This window comes from Lepidochelys kempii, chromosome 22 (assembly GCF_965140265.1).
Source record: "Lepidochelys kempii isolate rLepKem1 chromosome 22, rLepKem1.hap2, whole genome shotgun sequence".
Taxonomy (NCBI): domain Eukaryota; kingdom Metazoa; phylum Chordata; order Testudines; family Cheloniidae; genus Lepidochelys; species Lepidochelys kempii.
In genome coordinates, this window is record NC_133277.1 from 13,725,047 (window position 1) to 13,745,064 (window position 20,018).

The window sequence follows — 20,018 nt, forward strand, 5'->3', positions numbered from 1 at the left end:
TAGTTTGACAATTTAAGGATTCAAACATTTGAAATTACGTTCTTTAATCCTCTAACATGCAAGAGTGTGAAATACACTTTACAAATGCCATCAAAAAGGAAAGCTATCACATAACCCATACCCTGTCATATTTTAAAGCTTATATGCCAGATACTAATAGTCAGTCAGACTCAGATAAACGGCTGCACAGAATTCCAGGAAGAATAGCAGTATGCCATTTCCTAGCACTATGTCAGCCAACAACTGTGCTCTTAGTGTTAATATAACTGACCCTTACACACAAATACTGAGTAGGAATGCTTAAAGAGATCCTGAGATGACATTTATAACTCAGTGGCAGCTTCAGAGTCCTCTGCACACAGTAATCAGTTTTAAAAATAGATACAACGGAACTACTTTCGAGAAAGCTTCCAGCACAGGAAGTGAATGACATTCCATTTAACTACTACTGACTCAACAGCAGAAGTCACCTCCCAGAGTAATAAGTAAAGGAGGACTTGTGGCACCTTAGAGACGAACCAATTTATTTGAGCATGAGCTTTCGTGAGCTACAGCCCACTTCACCTACACTGGCACTTTCCCGGCAAAACTTTTGTCATTCAGGGGTGTTAAAAACAAAAAACAAAAAACCACCCCCACAGGACCAAAGTTTTGGCGACAAAAAGCACCGGTGGGAATAGCGCTTTGCCAGCAGGAGTGACAAAGCTGCTGCCGCTCGTGGGGGGTGGAAGTTTTTTTGTCGGCAGAAGCGAGCTCTCCTGCCGACAAACAGCAGCTACACTGCGTGCCTTTGAGCAGCATGGCTGTAGCGGCACAGCCATGTTGCTAAAAGCCTCGTGGTGTATCCATAGCCTTAGAACCGGCAGAATAGATGCCCACGTTATACTATTTTGAAGGAGTCGGCAGGCGTTGCACTGATTTTGTGGACTGATTCATTAAGGCTCCAATGGGAAAAAGGAATCTGGCACGTTAATTAGATGCAATAGGGCTGCTATCAAGAAAAGGCATAGGTCAAAACACCCTCCCTGCTTTCTTGTAAAGTTTTTACAAAAGATACATTAAAAGTGGAATATTCATTGTTCCATTCTTTGTACACTTACAGAAAGCAGTTAGTAACAATTTGTTTTGCATTTGTTCCTTCTCGTCACACGCTCCTTTTTTGTGCCGGACAAGACTGTAAGGGGGGACATTTAACAAGTGTAACACTAGCTATTTCTATTCTCTTTTTATACAACCCCCTTTTCATTGTGGCCACCAATTTCCATAGTTATAAAGAATCTTAATTTAATTGCAGGTCCTTGGCTAAAAAGTGACTGTTTACTAGTTCAAAGCTTTGTCTTCACGCGCAGCATTCAAAACCTTAACACCTACAATACATGCGTTCTAGTGCGGTTGGAAAAAAAGCACTCAAAAATAAAAGCTACGGACAGCCCCACTGAGCATTTAATTATAGCTTCCTAAGTTGTGTTTCAAAAGACTACAGACGCTTAAATAGGCTAATGCCTTTAATTTTACATATGTGCTATGAAATAAACTTTCTACAGAAATGAATATTAAATACATTTATCCCGATACATGCATGCACCCTTTCGATTCAGTCTCCTAAAGCAATCCAAGAAACTGTGTAAACAGCAACACTGAAATGCAACTATCTATTGGGGTACAGGGCAACAAATCACTTAACATATTACACACAAAATACTGTAAAACAATGGAGGTGGGACAATTTTGGCTCACATGTTATGTTTATGCATAAGGACATGAGATATCTGGAGCCTACACAGGACATCAGCTTTTAATAACTCCTGAACAACCCAGTATTCTAACCACAACATTGTGTTGGCTTTGCCTGGAATAACAAGCTCAGCTCCGGACTTTCTGATCCTGATGTTCAGATCACTTTTAACAGGCCACTTTGCTCTTTCCATGGTGAAGAGAAAAAAATATATCACCAGTTCATTTCTGCTGGATTTGGATATTTAAAATGCTTAATTATGAAGTGCTGAAGAGGCAGGGTTTAAAATGACTTAATCAGAGACTAGGCTAGGGAGTTCTACACTTCCTCAGAGGATTTGCAAGGATAAAGGACAATAGTATATCTTGTTAACAAATGTATTCCTTTATGGCGATCTCTGAAATATAATAGCAAGACTTGACCTCTGACGCTTGTATTATCTCTTAACAGCACCACTCCTCAATATACCTATCTTAGACCACTTACCCTCTGGATTACAGTCGGAACCATACCACAATGGAGTATTAGTGACTATGTGTTACAGTGCAATAAGTCATTAAAGCTAAAATCAATTCTGGATCACCTTCTCCCTCCCCACCCAGACCCCTCCACTTTTAATTCAAATAGGGTTCTCCTATTCCTGCCCAAAGCTTCTCCAGATCCTCAATCTTTTCTGCCCTCCCTTGAACTTGAGGATGGGTAGAATCTCCTCGTTCATGCACGATACCATTAACAGACTGCCTGAGGGATGCAAGTGTCATCCTTTCATTGAAAAGTTTCTTTGCCCATCTCCACTCTTAAAACCTCCATTCATTCCCTTTTCTTAAATCTTGTCAAACAAGTGAAGGCAAAACATTTTGCTACAGGGATAAAAATTCCCAAAGAATTTAAATCTACTTTATGTCTTTGAATGGAAATCTCTGAAGACCTGAAAACAAAGAATCCAGATGGCACAGAAACCTAGCGCCTGTGTCAACCTGCAGTCCTCCCCCTGCACTAGGTTTGGAAACAACAATCCATTTTTGTTCATAGTGCTGTTTCCAAAAAAACTCTGCCAACACCACCACTATACTTCTAGCCACGCTTTTTAGAGACAGCCAGTGGTCAATGAATCACACAGCCAAGTCAGTGGTACACTAACTGAAAATGCAACCTTATCCCCATTTCATGAAGAAAGCAAAATGTCTGCAGGTTCATGAACTTGTTCTGTAGGTCACAAGGTAGTGTTTCAAAATATTAGAACGGAGCTGTTCTAGTTTAGCTTACCACCTTTCATGAACTCAGCCAATTTTTCAGCAGCATCCTATCAGGCTGAAGTAATCTTCCTTTAGCAAAGGCACAATCTGATGTCAAACAGCACAATCCAAAACGTGACAATGCCTCACACAAGAAGTTAAGATGTACAAAACACAGATGTCAGACAGCTAACTGCACAGGTTCAAACCCCAAGAAATTGATCAACATTTTAACCAATGATCTGTGATCAACTGGATGATTGCTTCTGCAGTGCCAGCCATAAAACTAAAGTCCATGAGGTAAACTAATTTCCTAAAAAACTTATTTTAGACTCAGATACACAGAGGAAACACACCCAGAGATCAAAATCCCATCCATTTATTACTGTGCAAGAATCCAAAAGCTCAATTTCATTTATAGAATTGCATCTGCACGAAAATGTTATTTATAATGGGAGGAAAGTGAAAATAATGAAAGTTTATGCTATTACATTGGTAATAGCTGTAACTGGTTACAGTTTTGACTATGAAATTCAACACCTAATCTCTCTATTAAAGCCCAAATGTAAGGAACAGATTCATATTTCCCCCCAGAAATTTAAATGGTAATGGTTTCTCCTTGCAAGCAGGCAATTAGGGCTTATATGCCGCAGCTTGGCAAGGAAACCTTTCTTGTGGACAGCCTTTGAGCCTGCTCTTGTCTTCAAGATGTTCTCATTTAAATGCAGATGTAGGCTCCACAAGTATTGTAGTGTTGTGGGTTTTCTTTTTCTCCCCTTTTCTTTCTTTTTGAAGTGTTAGCTGCATCAGAAGGAAGTGACAGAAGGAAGGCTCTTTTGCACCTCATTCACTAGGTGTTTTTTCCCCTCATTTCTTTCCCCTTCCCCCTGAGTGTTAGGAGACATGTCTGTTGGTCCAGTAAGAAGTTTTCTTGTTGGACATTTTGTGGGTCAGAATTTAAGAATCAATGGTTTAAAGCAAACAAACCAAGCTTTTTTATATCTTTCTGTGGGATCTGTTTCCTTCCTCTTTTAGACACATGTAAGAACTCTCCTTTATAAAAGACAGTAAATATCTACAGCTTTCTTCCTGCATGGATAAGTAATTCTATACCCTGGAGCAAGGCTAGAGTATGAAATCCTACTGAGGCAGCATCACTAAGTCTTGCTGTCAGATAGCATGACAATTAAACATGTTCCAATTTCTCAAGTCAGCAACTTGATGTTAAATTCAGAGAATTTTAGCATCCTCGGCACATAATCTATCAATATATATTCTCACACAGAAAAGCAGGGGTTTTTTTAGTTAATGTACCTTAACTATATAGCAAGGTTTCAGAGCAGCAGCCGTTAGTCTCTATTCACAAAAAGAAAAGGAGTACTTGTGGCACCTTAGAGACTAACAAATCTATTTGAGCATAAGCTTTCGTGAGCACTTGGGTTCTCAAAATGGGGGTCAGGACCCCCCAGGGGGTCATGAGGTTATTACATGGGGGGTCGCGAGCTGTCAGCTTCCACCCCAAAGCCTGCTTTGCCTCCAGCATTTATAATGGTAAACATGTAAAAAAGTGTTTTTAATTTATAAGGGGGCCGGGGGGGGGTTGTTGCACACACAGGCCTGCTATTTGAAAGGGGTCACCAATACAAAAATTTGAGAACCACTGCTATATAGCCTACCTGTGCAAATAGCAAAAATCAAGCAAACAATACTTGTGTCATTTAACACCTTATCTACAGTTGCTTTCTCAACTTCTAACGCTTCCCTTCCACCACACTGCCTCCTTTTCAACTTCTAACCCTCCCTTTCACTACAGAGCCTATATATATATCTCCATCCTCAGCCACTAAGAGACTATGGTCTGGTCTACACCTAAAGCTTAGGTCAACCCTTGAGAGATGCAGTTAAACTGACTTAATTCCTGGTACAAGCACTGCTAGGTCAGAGGAAGATTTTTTGTCAACCTATCGCCTCTTGAAGGGGTGGATTTACTACCGCGATGGAAAACCCCCTTCCGTCTACACTACAGTGCCACAGCTGTGCCTCGGTAGCACTTGTATTATACAAGGTTTGAAGGCTGAATTTTGTTTAAAAAGATAAAATGGAAATTCTATCAGCAGTGGACTGTCCTACCAACCGATTCGGAGGATAGAAGCAGAGCCTATTCCCACTACTTAGAGAGAATGTTAATACCCAGCAAATTGAGACACTTCATATCTACATTTATGGATGGGTAAATTATTTGCCTTTCCTATATTCTCCACCAAGCAAGATATTAGATAACTGCAAAAAGACAGTTCGTTAAGAGACATCTCTAGCTTACACAGCCAGGTGAGTTTATGAATCGCAACTCTTGTGTAAACTATCGCTTTCATTTCTACAGCAGGTACCTGTAACTTTCTGTGATAAAAATAAAGGAGTATTTGTGGCACCTTAGAGACTAACCAATTTATTTGAGCATAAGCTTTCGTGAGCTACAGCTCACTTCATCGGATGCAAATAAATTGGTTAGTCTCTAAGGTGCCACAAGCACGCCTTTTCTTTTTGCGAGTACAGACTAACACGGCTGTTACTCTGAAACCTGTGATAAAAATAAAAGCATTCCAACATGAACTGCAGTTAAGGTGAGTTAAAACTATACCATGAACAGTTGGGCAAGTTCAGCATTGCCATGAAGAGGTACTATTGTATTAGATTAACTGGAACCACTAAACCTTGCATTGCTGCAGGAAATGCACTTTTTTTGGTTCCCACCTTCCAAATAAAAAGGAACATGAATGTTTTGGTGTGTGTTTCCATGCTTGTCTAGCCCCACAGAAGCAGTACATTTGCTATCGTGTATCCAAATTAGGCATTCAGGGTTAAAGTTGTTAATAACACAGATGTACCATACGCCACCTTTCTTTACTCTCCTGGGTCCCATATGTCCAGATATATAACTTGCAACCCACTAGGTGTTCATTACACAATTCAGTCTGTTTCAAACACAATCACTACAAGAGGATTCCACACACAAAAAAGAAGGGCTGAGATCTAGTAAGGACATAGGGGAAAACACATTGCAAGATGGCACAACTGATATGGCCTTTTTCCTTCTACCCCTACAACTAGAATTCTCATTCAAACTCCTTTTCCACCGTTTTGGCCTCCTTGTCACCCCAATGGACCCGCTTCGGTCCACACAAAATAAAACTTCTAAAAATTATCTTCTTTGCTTGATTCTGATCTACACTCCACACTCTGAATCTCAGTACTGGCTTCTCACTCTCTACCATGTTAAGTTTAAGCTCCTTGGGTGCTGCTTTCAGGACCCTGCCCATCCCTACTTATCTGCAGATCTCTCTCTTCACATCGCCCTTACCTCTTCTGATCCAATTATACAAACCTTGATACCTCACGGAGTTGCCTCTCCTAAAAGCATCTGAGTTTTCTTCCACATGCCCTCAATGCACAGAACAACCTTTCTGAACTCAGCCACAAAGCCTGTTGCACTCAAATCCCTTATGGAGACCCTCTTCTACGGTGAAACATGAGACTAACATGCTGATTACAGCAAGACTGTGGGGTACCTGGGACAGTCTAAATTTTTAGAAATGTATTAAATTGTGGACAGTCACCTTGTGATCACTTTACTTGTACAGTACATTTCACCCAATACTCTCTTTCCAATTTTTGGATTAAGCTCTGCCTTTTTGTTTGGGAGTGCTAATGAAAACAAATATAATCAGAAAAGTATGCCATTCCACAAAATGATGCACTATAACTGAAATGCCCCCCACCAGACTCCATCTTCCCCCCCATCTATGATCAGGAGATATTGTATATTCAGACAGAATAGGAACTGACTTTTTTCTAAAAAATGATCAACTCCCATCCCGGGGAACTTTTTGTTGGTCAGAACACAAAGAACAAATATTAACCACAAGAATCTAGCAATCCACCCTTATTTTCTCATGGGCATAGTATGACCAAAAAATCCAGAATAAGTAAACCTTTAAACACTAGTGGTTTTCAAAATCAGGGGCCAGCAGATACTGCAATTATGTTTTACTGAACTCCCAAATACATAATCTGTATTTAGAAACCTGGTTCCTGAGTAGCAAGTTCAAACTTAACCCACACAGGCCTCACTTCCCACAACTGATTGACTATATGCATAAGTGAGGAAGTGAGCTGTAGCTCACGAAAGCTTATGCTCTAATAAATTGGTTAGTCTCTAAGGTGCCACAAGTACTCCTTTTCTATATGCATAAGAGATGCAACATCCCCATAAGATTAAAAGCGTACTTAGGGACTTCTCATTTCTAAATTGAAGCACAAACTATTGTTCATTGCTTCCATGATCAGTGCCAATTCAAAAATATTCACGGCTTTGTACATACCACAGTTAAGTAGTGCTTGCATAGTTTAAAAAGCAGCCATGACTTTGCTGTAATCTTTAAACAGACATGTAAATTGAAGCAGAATTTAGATGACATCTTTAAGATGTCAGAACGAAATAGCTGAGTTAAAAAAACAACACCAAATATATAAATACTGTATAACAGTTTATGGAAACCAACAACAATTTCCACTGAAGCACTTTATACCAAACCACATTGCTGCAAGCTACAAAACAGCCGTTACAGTCCTAGGAAAAGCAAGTGCTATGAACACTGAGCACTGGAAGTCAGCTAAACCTCACCTTGGTTTTAGCCACCCTAGGAGGATACTTTCTGCATAACAATTGTTAGTATATAGCATACAAAGGTTAAATTCCATTTGATTGATTTTCTGATCACATCTAATGGAGCCCAGACTTTCAGCCACCATCCCTTAAACCGAGTGTTTCTACAAGTCTATTATAATTTCCTGAACACAACAGAGGAACAGGTGCATCAAAGAAAAAAGTTAGATATAATAAATACATCAAAGATTCGTGCTCTGATCTTTGAAACTTAATTTTCTAAACCCTTAAAATGTAAATTTAATCTCACTTCCTGCTACTACATTTTAAACTGAGCCAAGTTTTCATTTTACAGTCAACACTTAACAATTGGCAGCCATATTCTGGTTCTACACAACTCTGGTGTAAGCATCATATGTTGTACAGTGTACCATGAAATGCAAAGTGACTCCACGCTAGATGACACACAATGAAGTTGCTCTGTAGAGTGTCAGCGAAAGGTCTAACAAACTAAACAGAAAATGCCAATCTGCCCAAGAAAGCCAAACATTACACTCCTCGATGTGCATCAAGTCATAACGCAGCACACATCTGTAGCCACTGTAACTCTACTGAATGGCACATGAACAACCAGACAGGCTCTCTTCATTTCTGCCTCAATCCAGCTCTTGGAAGAATTCATTGGGGATCATTTTAAGCTGCTTGGGGGGAACCCTGTTCCTTGGTTTGGAGATCAAAAATAGTTTGAATTCAGAAAGATTTAAAGAAACCTAGTTATCTTATCAAAAAGAGTGATTTATTTTGTCATTTGCCACTCGGTGTTGCATTTATTGGAAAGGGACACATGCACAGTTTGCACACGAGTTATGCAAATGTCCAAATACTTCATTTGTTCTAAACCATGAGAAATTTTGGGGAAGGAAACAAAGTGATTGCTAAATTCAGAAGATGGGAAGAAAGGTAAATGTTTAAATTGAGCACTACAGGAAACATGCAAACCAGGGTAAAGGAGAATATGGGAAGCAATAACATTTAATAGGCTGAATGATAGGAAAAAACAGAATGTTTTCAAACATGTTCTAACTGGCCGGGGCAAACAAACAAAGAAAGAGCAAAATAAGAAACATCTTTCCTTGCCAAGAGGATGTATATAATGCTACCTCATAACGGAAGTTCAACTGAATGCCAGACTCTTGTTCAGGGTTCCTGGCTTGTTCTAAAACAGCTGATGACAAACTTCTAGAACAATTGGGGGAGCTCAGCTTATTTTTAAAGCACAACCAATTTACCTTAAATCTCCTATGATTTTGTGGTTGATTTCCAAAATTTACAGTAATCAGTTCCTAAATGACACCTTACAGCAAGCTAGAACACAATAACTGGCCTGACGGGCACAGTGCTGAAAACAGAGGGTTCAACAAGCACATCTAAAAGCATTCCCATCTGAACCAGAGAATCCATATTCTGTACACATGTGAAATCCTGAGTTAGTGCCTGAATCATTCATACGTTATAGACTATTCTAACCAATCGTGCCTTTTTATCCATTGAATAAATATGGGACGAGTGAGAGAGCTACCAAGCTCATGACTGCCCACTGGCTAAAACATGCCTAAAGTGTAGTCGGAGGAAAACTGCTTAATCCACACAAGGGTGACTACGTCTTTCTGGGTTGAGAGATGGATGGAGAGTAGGGAAGGAGAAGGTGAAAGTAGCAGGGCTGTGATTTAGTTACACCAGCATGCTTACCAGTTCTGACAGGCCAAAAATTTTCACTTCTGTGGATGTAGTGTTTGATTGTCAATCCTTCAGAAGCAGAACTCTAGAGGGACTGCTAGTCAGATCCCATCTGGCAGACGGTAAAACTGACTGCAAAAGCACTGGTTTGTACCATCTTGTCAATTAACATGCTTTGAATATTAGTTGAAATAGGCATTTTTGTTTTAACTCTAAACAGTTATATTTTTTTTCCTTCTTTGCTTCTCTCATGTCAGTGCTATGGAACTATCTGAGGAACAGAAGTCAGAAGATCAATTCTTGTGACTAAAATTTTGGACTTAAACAATTGATGTCGCCTGTCAGTTGGCATCTGCTCAGAATGATGATCAGAATCCTGAAACAATCAACAGGTTAGTGTACTTTAGTGCATGTTCAGTACTGTACCACTTCTGAGCCTAGTACTGGAGGTGGATTGATCTGGGCAAGGTCATTTGTGATGGCACAGGAGCCCAAAGCAAGCTAGTTTCCAATAAAAAAAGCTCTTAACAAAAGGTTTAAAATTAACCTTACATTAAAGCGTTCCTGCAGTTCACTACACTGCAGAGCGGTTTACAGCCTTACATTGGGTTCACAGGTTGTCAGTGTCCCAAAAGGTTTTCCAGCAAGATAGAAAACTCCAGCAAAAGACCCAAAGGCCAATTTTAATTAAAATACAGTTTACACAGTTAATCCATGGTGACAAATGCTTCTTGCATCATGCACGTTTTAATTTGAGCTAATCGAAAATGACTGCAGTTTTACATTAAACATTCTCACTCCCATAATGTCATGCTAAAAGTGTGTTATCCCCGAGGCATGCGTGCTCAAGTCCCCTCCCCATTACATCCACTATTTTTTATAACTTTTCATGCATATTCAAGTGTTTCTAGCTGAGAAATCTTCCGTGCCCTACCCCCAGTTTCAATTCTGATATCTATGAAGAGTCAATCAGAGTCTAAAGAAGCAGCAATTTTCCCGTAAGGGACAATCTGGTCGTTTGATTTGGCTTCACTCATTATACTGGCCCCAAACCTTGAAATCCTTATACAGAAAATTGGAATTAAATTTTAAAGGCAGACAGATTTACAGCTTTGAAGCAAACTGTGAAAAGTAGCATAATCCTTGCAAATCAAAAATCACAAATTTGTCAAAAAGCCATGCTAAACAGCAGCTTTTAGTTCCATTTTCACCTCCCACATTCAAGAAATTACCTGAAAACTTGAAATGGCTATGAAGAGATTTTTAGTGAGGCAACATCTAAAAGTAAAATAACTTGACAGAATAATACTTAAACCCCTCAGTGGCCATGGAAAGGGGGAAATCAAAACAGTAATAATGAAGCCATATTACATGAACACATTAAAATAAAAAATCATCAAGAAACATTTATGCAAAGTGGCTCCATCACTTCCCATTTTGGTTTCAAAATATTAGAAGCAAATAGCTGCAAAGGCTTCATTCACTTAAGTCATTCAGCTGCAACGAAATTCAACTGATCCAGCTAGTTCCACATTTTTCTACTTACTTCAGTTTGTACATAAAAAATAAACTGTACCTATTCCACTACCCTAGGCGCCCTTTGAAAATAGTTCAATACAAATATACACTTTTTACAACTCCCTCCATTATCTTGTACCACCAATGGCTAAATAAATATAAATCAGCATTAACCCTTCCGCCCCCCATCAACCTCTTGCCACTTAAAGTGGCCATACCCCTCCTCCCTCCCTAAAAGCCAGAGAAAATAGATAACCTCCAAGGCATGCTGCAATGCCCTTCAGATTCAGACTATTTCGGTCCAAGTGAGGGGCAAGTTCCAAAGTCAAAGTGCCCACAAAGAGGACCTCCTGCTGGTAACCTTTCCACCCCCATCCCCAGCTCCCATTTCTTATACTTAGGGGACTCCAGCTCAAGTGTCTGCTGATCTCAACTGTGACAGCTGGGCACAAGGAAGGAGGAGGTACCTCACGTAGGCAGGCCTCAGTCTATTTAGAGTTTATAATTCAAAACTAACCACAAAAAATACACCCAGAAACCAACAGGCAGCCAATGCAGATCACAGAGCACTGGTGTAACATGCTTATGGTGAGATACCTCACTTAATTTGTGGTCTGCCAAATTCTGCACCAGCTTCAGTAATGAAGTAGTTTAAATTGAGGTAATAAAGGCATGGGTGACAGGTGTAACATTTGAATCCACAACAGTCAAACTCATGGTCATCTGCAGGTGGAGAAAAGTCACTCTTGCTGTGACTGACATTTGACCATGTAAAAGTAGCTAGAAGTCTAACCAGCCACCCAGACTGCAAGCAAACACATGTACACTCACTGACAAAGGAGCACATTTCCTCATCACATTTTATGGTTGTTTTCCAAGCCAACCAGCCACTGCCATATGTTTTATCGGACAGTCTAGCCCTCCATCCTTTTCTCCAAAAAGACTCAAGAAGTCACTATGTAAGGCAGCAAACTGAACTACTATAGCTGGGCCAGATGAAATGTAAAGTATCAGCATGCCAAAAACACCATGTTTCCTCAATAAACATTGCAACATCCATGTATGCAGATTAAATGAGAAGGGTGACAAGATGGAACCCTATAGAACCTGTGACAGCACTTTTAGGGAGGAGAAAAATTCCCCACCACTACCCTTTGAGAATCTTCAACGAAAAACAAATGGAGGCACCCAAGAGCAGCCCTGTCTATCCCTACTTTGTTGACGTTAGTCAACGAAACCTTGCTCTCCATTGTATCAAACAGCTAAAGTAGCGGCCATATATGCATACTACTTTTAGTAATAGGACATGTGCTCATGACCTGCATCCTTTAGGACACAAGCTGATAAATGAAGTGCTTCTAAAACCTTGAGTCTCTCAAATCATGACAATAGTCAGGACACCAGAGAGCTGTTGCAGTCCATCTCTAAACAGGCGTGACATGGAGGCCAAAGCGAGGGGGGGAAAAAATAATGTCTGGGGACAACTTAATTGATAGCCAAGGATAAAACAGCATTATAAAATTCTAAGCCATTGATAAAGTGACTTGCCAAAAGAACACTCCTCTCCCTCGGAGATCTCTGAATATGCTCAGGTTCCTTTAATTTCAAAATAGATCAATTATGTGCAAATCAGAGCTTCACCCTAACTTCAAATTCTAGTATGGTATGAAAGGGAAGTGAGAGAATTTTAGGACAATCTCATGATTTTCTTCCCTCTGCCTCCTATGCTACAGGGCATTTTTTTTTACTTCATCAAACCTCCAGAACTGCAATCAAATTAACAGAGCAGAGGTCACAACTCCAACTATTAAAGTTTGTAAAATTAAGTCTTTCAATATTAAGTACATAGTTTTAAACCTCAGAACAAGCTATTCTAAAGTCTTTACAGATTTACAGACAAAAGAACCTTATTGGTGCTCTTTACTTTGGCATGGAGCTGTACTCAGGTACATCTCATACATAAATTTGAAAACCCATTCAGAACATAAATAATCTTATTCTTTATACTAGTGCGACTCAAATGAAAGCTAAGCCACAGCCAGGAATGATCAGATCTGGAATATGAATCTCTCTTCATATTCATGTCCTCTCGTTGCCTTCATTCCAGCACAGAATAATATTTTACTTCAAACTTTACCCTCTCCAGCTAACCTTAAATCTCTTCACTGATTTCTTCCTTCCCACGTACCAACTACCAAGCTGTTCAGTTCAAGGTCTCACCCACTCGGCTCGCGTGGTGCTACAAGTATTTGTAGTAACTGTTCCCCATTACCTTGGCTGAGAGTTCTCCTCATACATCCTCTCCTTCCCTTCCTTAAAGAGGCTGATGGTCTGTTTGGTCTTCTTCATCAGGTTCTCCATGAAGACCCTGAAGTACTCATTTTCTCCTAGGGTCTCCATCTTCCCCTCATAACGTGACAGGATGGTTCGTAGATGCTGATAGGTATCAGGTAGCAGATCTAGAATATAGGGTGGGCTGTTCTTCAGTGCCAGTTTTGGGTTCTGACATAAACGCACCACCTGCAATAAATGAATAATGGAAAAAGGTCACCATTTTGAGATTTTAAGACTATTTAAAAATTACAAGTAAATATCGTTTAAATAGATGATCAGTGACATTGCTTTCTAATGGAAAGGTTTTCTAATTTGTATTACAGCAGTGAGATTATCTACACGTTCCTAGTTAGTAAGAATTTGAGTCAATTATTCCACAAGTACACTGCAAAACAAATTAATAGGTTTATCAGTAAGGAAACTTTTTGCCATTTTCTATGCATCTATTTTTGCTTCTACATAACAGGTTAGGCACCGTAACTGAATAGAAAAATTTCATTCAACCTGCAAAGAGAATGCTGATGCTGTAACCGTATATGACCAGACAGCTCTCGAAATGTTAGTGGTCTGCAAGAGAGCGACTACATGACAAAGTTCATGAAAACAAGTTTAATCAATAGGAAAAACAGTCTTAAAAAAGGATCATACACCTCACAGAGAAAGGCCTCATTTGTATCCAGAACAGCCAAGATTCTCTATTACCTAATCAAGGGAGAGAGAAAGCTAGCTACAGAAGGCATAATGCAACTTTTAAAGTTATTAGGGCTCTCTGAGCTCCAACCAAGTGCTGAAATACCAGCTTAGCATGACAAAGCAATTTCAGTGCTTTAATTCTAAAGCCATCTTTTTGAAAAGACAAAAAACAGGCAATTGGGAATAAGACTCAACTAACAGCTCTAGTCTTTGGCACGTTTACCTCAAACAAAAAAGGCTGGTGCAATAATTTCCTAAAGCTTTCTACTGTAGTATAAAAGCACTGTTTTGACTTCCTAATATCAAAAGGCATGACTGAGGTCTAAACTGGCACCAGTGATGTGCAAAAGAATATTACAAAGCAGATCTCATAAAAATGCTGCAGAAGATCACTTTCTTCAGAAGGCTTTAGGAAGGTAGATAAGAAAGCGCCAAGAATAACCCGGTGCTGCTATGCAGTGCATCACCAACACAAAATCTGGTAAAAAAACTACTATATGCCACCAGGTAACATTCTGAAAAAAATTAACTGGCTCTCTATATTACACACTTAAACACTTATTCCACTACTTTTGCCTCACAAGCTGTGACTGAACAGTAAATATTTAAACCAAATAACTAATTTAGTCTGAAATGGAACTCTAGCATTTCACTCAGCCTTTTAGGATAGGTGCAAGAAACAGCGTGGAGAGGTCACACATGTCTTCCAATAATGCATGGCTCCACTGAGAGACTTCGATTTCCATCAAGGGAATGACTGCCTGACTGCACCAAGTCTCACACAGGTGAATAGGATTCTCATAATTAGAAGGAATTACTCTGGAGGATCACCGAATGTATAAGGTGGGAAATAATCTAGACAAGTAAACTTCCCCTCCAGTCTGAACTGACAAATACTAGGAGGTCTAAACAAGGAGCGGAGTTATCACAAGAGTGGTGCTTCTTTCATACATCATAAAATTAACCTTATCAGGGAACCAAGCTATGACAACTGTATTCTGAGACCATAGTTTCACTTTGCAGCATGGAAGGATCCAAACCATGTCCCCAAAGCAAGCTACAGATAGCACCATTATTGCTCCTACAGATCTATTTTGTTATTTAAACAATTGGGTTTAAAACTATTCTTGGTGTGTTGTAGGGAAACCACATGAAGGAAGCAGACAAGTCAAAAACAAAGAACAGTCATTTCTCTGGGTCAGCTACAATAGGAAATGGCACAGGCTGTTATCTCTTGAAACTATCCAGCTATGTAAGAAGCAGACCTACTGTATGTCAGTAACTATACAGACTTATTTGATATTGATATTCATATCAGACATGTTTTCCCAGAAAAGCAAAAAATTCTGCAGACAGGTCGTATTCTCACAACCTCTATAATACTTTTTCATTAAAATACCCTGTATGAATACCCAAAGTAAATGGTTTACAGATCAGAAAAGCTGAAAAACTTTGGCTTTATTACCTGATGAATTTTAAATAAGTTTAATTATTCACCAAACGGACACCTATTTCAACAGCTGAAGTTCACAACTCCCCATACCTGGTTTTAAAAGCACCCAATAGCAGCACTCAGATATAAAGTTACTTGCCTACGAACTGCCTGTCATTTAACAAACTGACTTTTCTTAATACATCAGCAAAAAAAAAAAGGGTTTCACTTTGTTTACTTCTCTACCTGTGCACTTGCAGCATCATAACAACGTTAAAAGGAACGTTCACAGCTCTGGGAAACCAGCAGCGTATTAGCAAGTTACCATGCCCTCCATTCATTTTCTCCCCATGATTGGCGGCTACCAAAGAACATTACAGTGAGTCCAGAAAGACAGCAAATACCTTACATTAGGTATGCTCACTGTAAAGAGAAGTAATTTCTGCTTTTTTAAGTGACTTAAAAATAGGTGCAGACTTAAATGGACATTGTCAACTGAAATTTGGCCTCACTGTAAAACTATTTTAAAACTAAAGCTTTTACCAACAGAAATTTTTCTATATTTTTAATAATTTAAATGAAAACAGTTGTTTGTGAACACAAACTTTCCCAGGCAATGTTTTAAACTCTCAGAAAGGAGCACCTGAAAATTAAACAGACTACAAACAGTACTGAAATTGATTTTCCGTTTCCAAGCTGAAAGAAATGAAAAACATTAACAAGGAGCATGAATACCTACAAGTATAGTGGTCTCAGAGTGGTAGCCGTGTTAGCCTGTAGCAGCAAAAACAACAAGGAGTCCTGTTTTAGCCCACAAAAGCTTATGCCCAAATAAATTTACTAGTCTCCAAAGTGCCACAAGGACTCCTCGTTTTTACAAGTATACTGGATTTTAAAATTTTCATCTAGCCTTGTAAAAGGAACACTGTAGGTTTACCATCATAGTTCCTATTTTTTAAATGTTTTTCTCTTCCTTATTGTTATATTAAAGACTCACACAAATAGGGGAACTATGACTAGAATGAGGAAACAGTGAAACTGACATCAACGTGCTGTCAAAAGCACGAAGTAAAAAAACTAAAAAATAATTTCTTCTCTATTCTTTATGACTTGTAACAAGGGTAAGTAAAAAGAGTTCAGAAGAGTGTGATATTTATGTAGATGTTAACAACACAGGTGCAAAAGTTTGTTTGCAAGTCATGATTTGACAGTAACCTTGAAAGAAAACGACAAAAAAAACCTAGGAGTGACGGATCTCTTTCTACTGATTTCTCAACTCCTATTTCTCTTCCAACGCTGTTTTCCTAAACAGGCCTATGAGGAGTCTGATGCTTTCTTCCTTTTAAAAAACAAAGCTACATAGCTCCATTTTTTGCCAAAGCCAAGCATTTGCTTTTTCCTTGAAACATCAGCAACTCAGTACATATCAACTTCTCAGCCTCCCACAAAGCCACACCTGACCACATCACTACTATTAGGGGTGACTTGCAACAAAATTTCTGAATTACATCCATATTTAGGTTACAGAGGTGTTTGCCATTTTAGCTCAGCCACCACCAGTTTCTTAAAAAGAAAAGGAGTACTAGTGGCACCTTAGAGACTAACCAATTTATTTGAGCATTTTCCACTAACGCATCCGATGAAGTGAGCTGTAGCTCACGAAAGCTTATGCTCAAATAAACTGGTTAGTCTCTAAGGTGCCACTAGTACTCCTTTTCTTTTTGCGAATACAGACTAACACGGCTGCTAATCTGACACCAGTTTCTTCTACATCCTGTAATGTGAAATCTACTATTCTTCCATCCCCATCCAGTTACAAAACCCCTCTAAGTAGTTTAGAATTTCCATAACTAGTTCCTCAAATGCCCAAGAACAGCATTAGGTTATGTCTTCATTGCAGCAGGGAGTAAGCCTCCCAGCTTGGGTAGAAAGACTTGTGAAAGCACACTAAAAATAGCTGCGTGGACATCATGGTTTATCGGCAGAGTCTTGGGCGAGCCACCTTAGCTCAAGCCAACCCTAGCCCAACCCTCTGCCAGTGCTGCAACAACCACACAACAATTTTTAGCATGCCATCATGAGCCCTGCTAGCACGAGTTTGTCTGCCTGAGGTGGGAGGCTCACTCCGAGCTACACTGTAGACATACCCTGGATATTATTTGTATTATTCTGCTGCCTAGATTAGGTTCTGAAGATAAATCATCAATTGCATTATCCACAAAAATAAAGCAACTCCCTCCTGCCAAGACACAGCACTAACAAGTTACTTTACAGCATCAATACATTTTCTGATATTAAGCACTGCTTTAATTGCTTAACACAGTGAAAAGATGAGGAAATAGGATAAATTAGACTGACATCAGTTCCTCCCTCTTTAGCCTAGTAAAAATGTATAGGATGGCTACAGTCAGTGCAAAGAAGTGACTGAGATGCTTAGTGTGCTATTTGTCGCTGCACTTTGAAGGCTCATAAGACATCTAACAGCAGAGCCTCAAAGGCATGATTCAACCTCTAGATAAGAAAGCAAACTGCTGAACTGAGATGAATTTCATAAGTTGCCATCAAACATCTAGAATACACAAAGGAGTGAAATTTCAAGGTGACCAGTAATATACAGATGTGCAATATAACAGATGCTATATGCCAGAACTGCATATCATATAGCAGCATGTTTAATCTTGCATACTTGAATAGGCAAACTGTGTTTATAACCATGTTAATCAATCATACTCTAGTTCTCTTACAGAACAAAGACAAAATACTTGCCTAAGGAACTTAAAAGGTTTCCTGTCCTACTTTAGCAAAGTTTGAAAAACTGTACCACAACCTCATATTCCAGTATCCTACTTAATCACATCAAAAGACACAAACATACTAAAGGTATAAGGTTTTGTTATTTTCTTTAATGTTTGCCAGAGTGGGGCAGATATTCTAACAAAACTGTAGGTGGTGTGGACCTAAAGAGTCTGACCTACATACTGAAAACTCTTTGGGACATGGACTGTGCCTACTTCTGTGTCTGTATAGCACCTAGCATGACAGGGGCCTGATCAGGGACTGCAGCTGCAATTAATATATAAATATTAATCTACAAAGTGGCCAAATATTTAAAGATATATCAGCTTTCAAAAGGACTGTTTTATCCTCATGAAATAGAACAGAAGCGGGTTTCAATGGGGAACAAAATTGTTCCAATCAGTGAAACTCTCTGTCAGGACAATGTCATTTTTGGTTTGGTTTTTTGGAAGGGGTAAAGAGGCCTAGCACAGCCCAAACACTATTTTAGCTCCTAAACAAGGTGCACCTGGCCACACAACTCAGACAAGCCTCAGCCTGCACTCAAGTGTGAAAATGACCTGCCAAAGGTGGAAAAGGAATGTATGAGTATACTTTCCCCGAAAGTGTGAATTAAACTTTGAACACCACACCCAAACCAACTATTTATCTGTCTAGTGATTTTACTTGTTATTTAAATGGCTGCTTTCACATAAGGCAGTGGGCTGCAGAAGTAAAGTCCAAATAAGCTATAAGGGTGCAGATGGCAAACCAACATAAGATTTCGCTGACAACTAAGGGTGTGTCTTCACTACCAACGTTAAAGCGCTGCCGCGGCTGTAAAAAAAACCACCCCCACGAGAGGAGTAGCTCCCAGCGCTGGTGCACTGTCTACGCTGCCACTTTACAGCGCAGAAACTTTCTCGCTCAGGGGGTGTGAAAAAACACCCCCCTGCACCACGCAAGTGGCAGCGCTGTAAAGTGGCAGCGTAGACAAGGCCTAACATTGACATACTAGATGCGCGCAGAATGCCATGAAAGGGATCCATCTAAAAACCTGGAAAGAGATTATCCAGTGTCCAATTTTTGTTTAAAGTGGTATGCTTATTTATTCTTGCAACTGTCAAACTTTGAGATTTACTGAAAACAGAACTTCCTAAGTACTGAAGCGTATTACTATATACTTGTTGCCTGTGCAGTAACGAGTCAAACAATTAGCTCTACAACTACAGTGTTTCTTTCAAATTTTAACAGATAGGAATGCAATGAGTTAAAATTTGAGAATCCTAGTTGATGTACCATGTTGATGAAGCCCTGGTCACAAGTCAAAAAACCCAATGCAAGCCTCACTACGGAACCCCACATCAACAGCCAAGGCATAAATAATGAGTAAAAAGAGATAACTGAAGTTGAACATCCGACTGGATATAAGAAGGAGTGCTGCCCAACACTGGAGCTTTGGCCTCATTATGGGTCACCGAAGGCAACTGTGGGAAGAACATGGGACAAAATTAATATGAAACAAAAATAAAACTTCTTCAGATGGAAGTTGGGCACATGTCAAAATGTGCGGAGAGAATGGAATGGACAACTATTAGCTTGTGTAGGAAATTCATTAGCCACACCTGAAGAACAACAGTGCCTGAATGCTTTTGCAGGATACCAACTAATTTTATGGGTTAATGAATTTAGGTCACTGTACAGATACAAATACAGCAGGCGTCTGATCTACAAGATCCCTTATCATATGTGCACCCATCAACTATTTTCTTACACACCTATTTGAGTTTGTGTGTATTTGAAGTAGTCAGATAACTGACAACAGAAACGAAGTTTCACAAAAATTTTCACAAGTTCTTCCCACCTCCTTGCAATTTCTTCAACCAAGTCTTGGTT

General features: G+C 39.4%; 1 protein-coding gene across 4 annotated transcripts in view; it reads right to left on the bottom strand.

Annotated features, from left to right (window-relative positions):
* Positions 1 to 20,018, bottom strand: part of CBL (Cbl proto-oncogene) — a 54,035-nt gene that overhangs the window by 30,564 nt on the left and 3,453 nt on the right. For 2 of the 4 annotated variants that reach the window (XM_073321103.1, XM_073321101.1), the window contains exon 2: positions 13,161 to 13,408. In XM_073321103.1, the coding sequence (XP_073177204.1) occupies positions 13,161 to 13,408 (248 nt within the window). Of the gene's footprint in view, positions 1 to 13,160; positions 13,409 to 19,421; positions 19,610 to 20,018 lie in introns of those variants that run through there. The other 2 variants (XM_073321102.1, XM_073321105.1) reach the window with 2 other exon arrangements.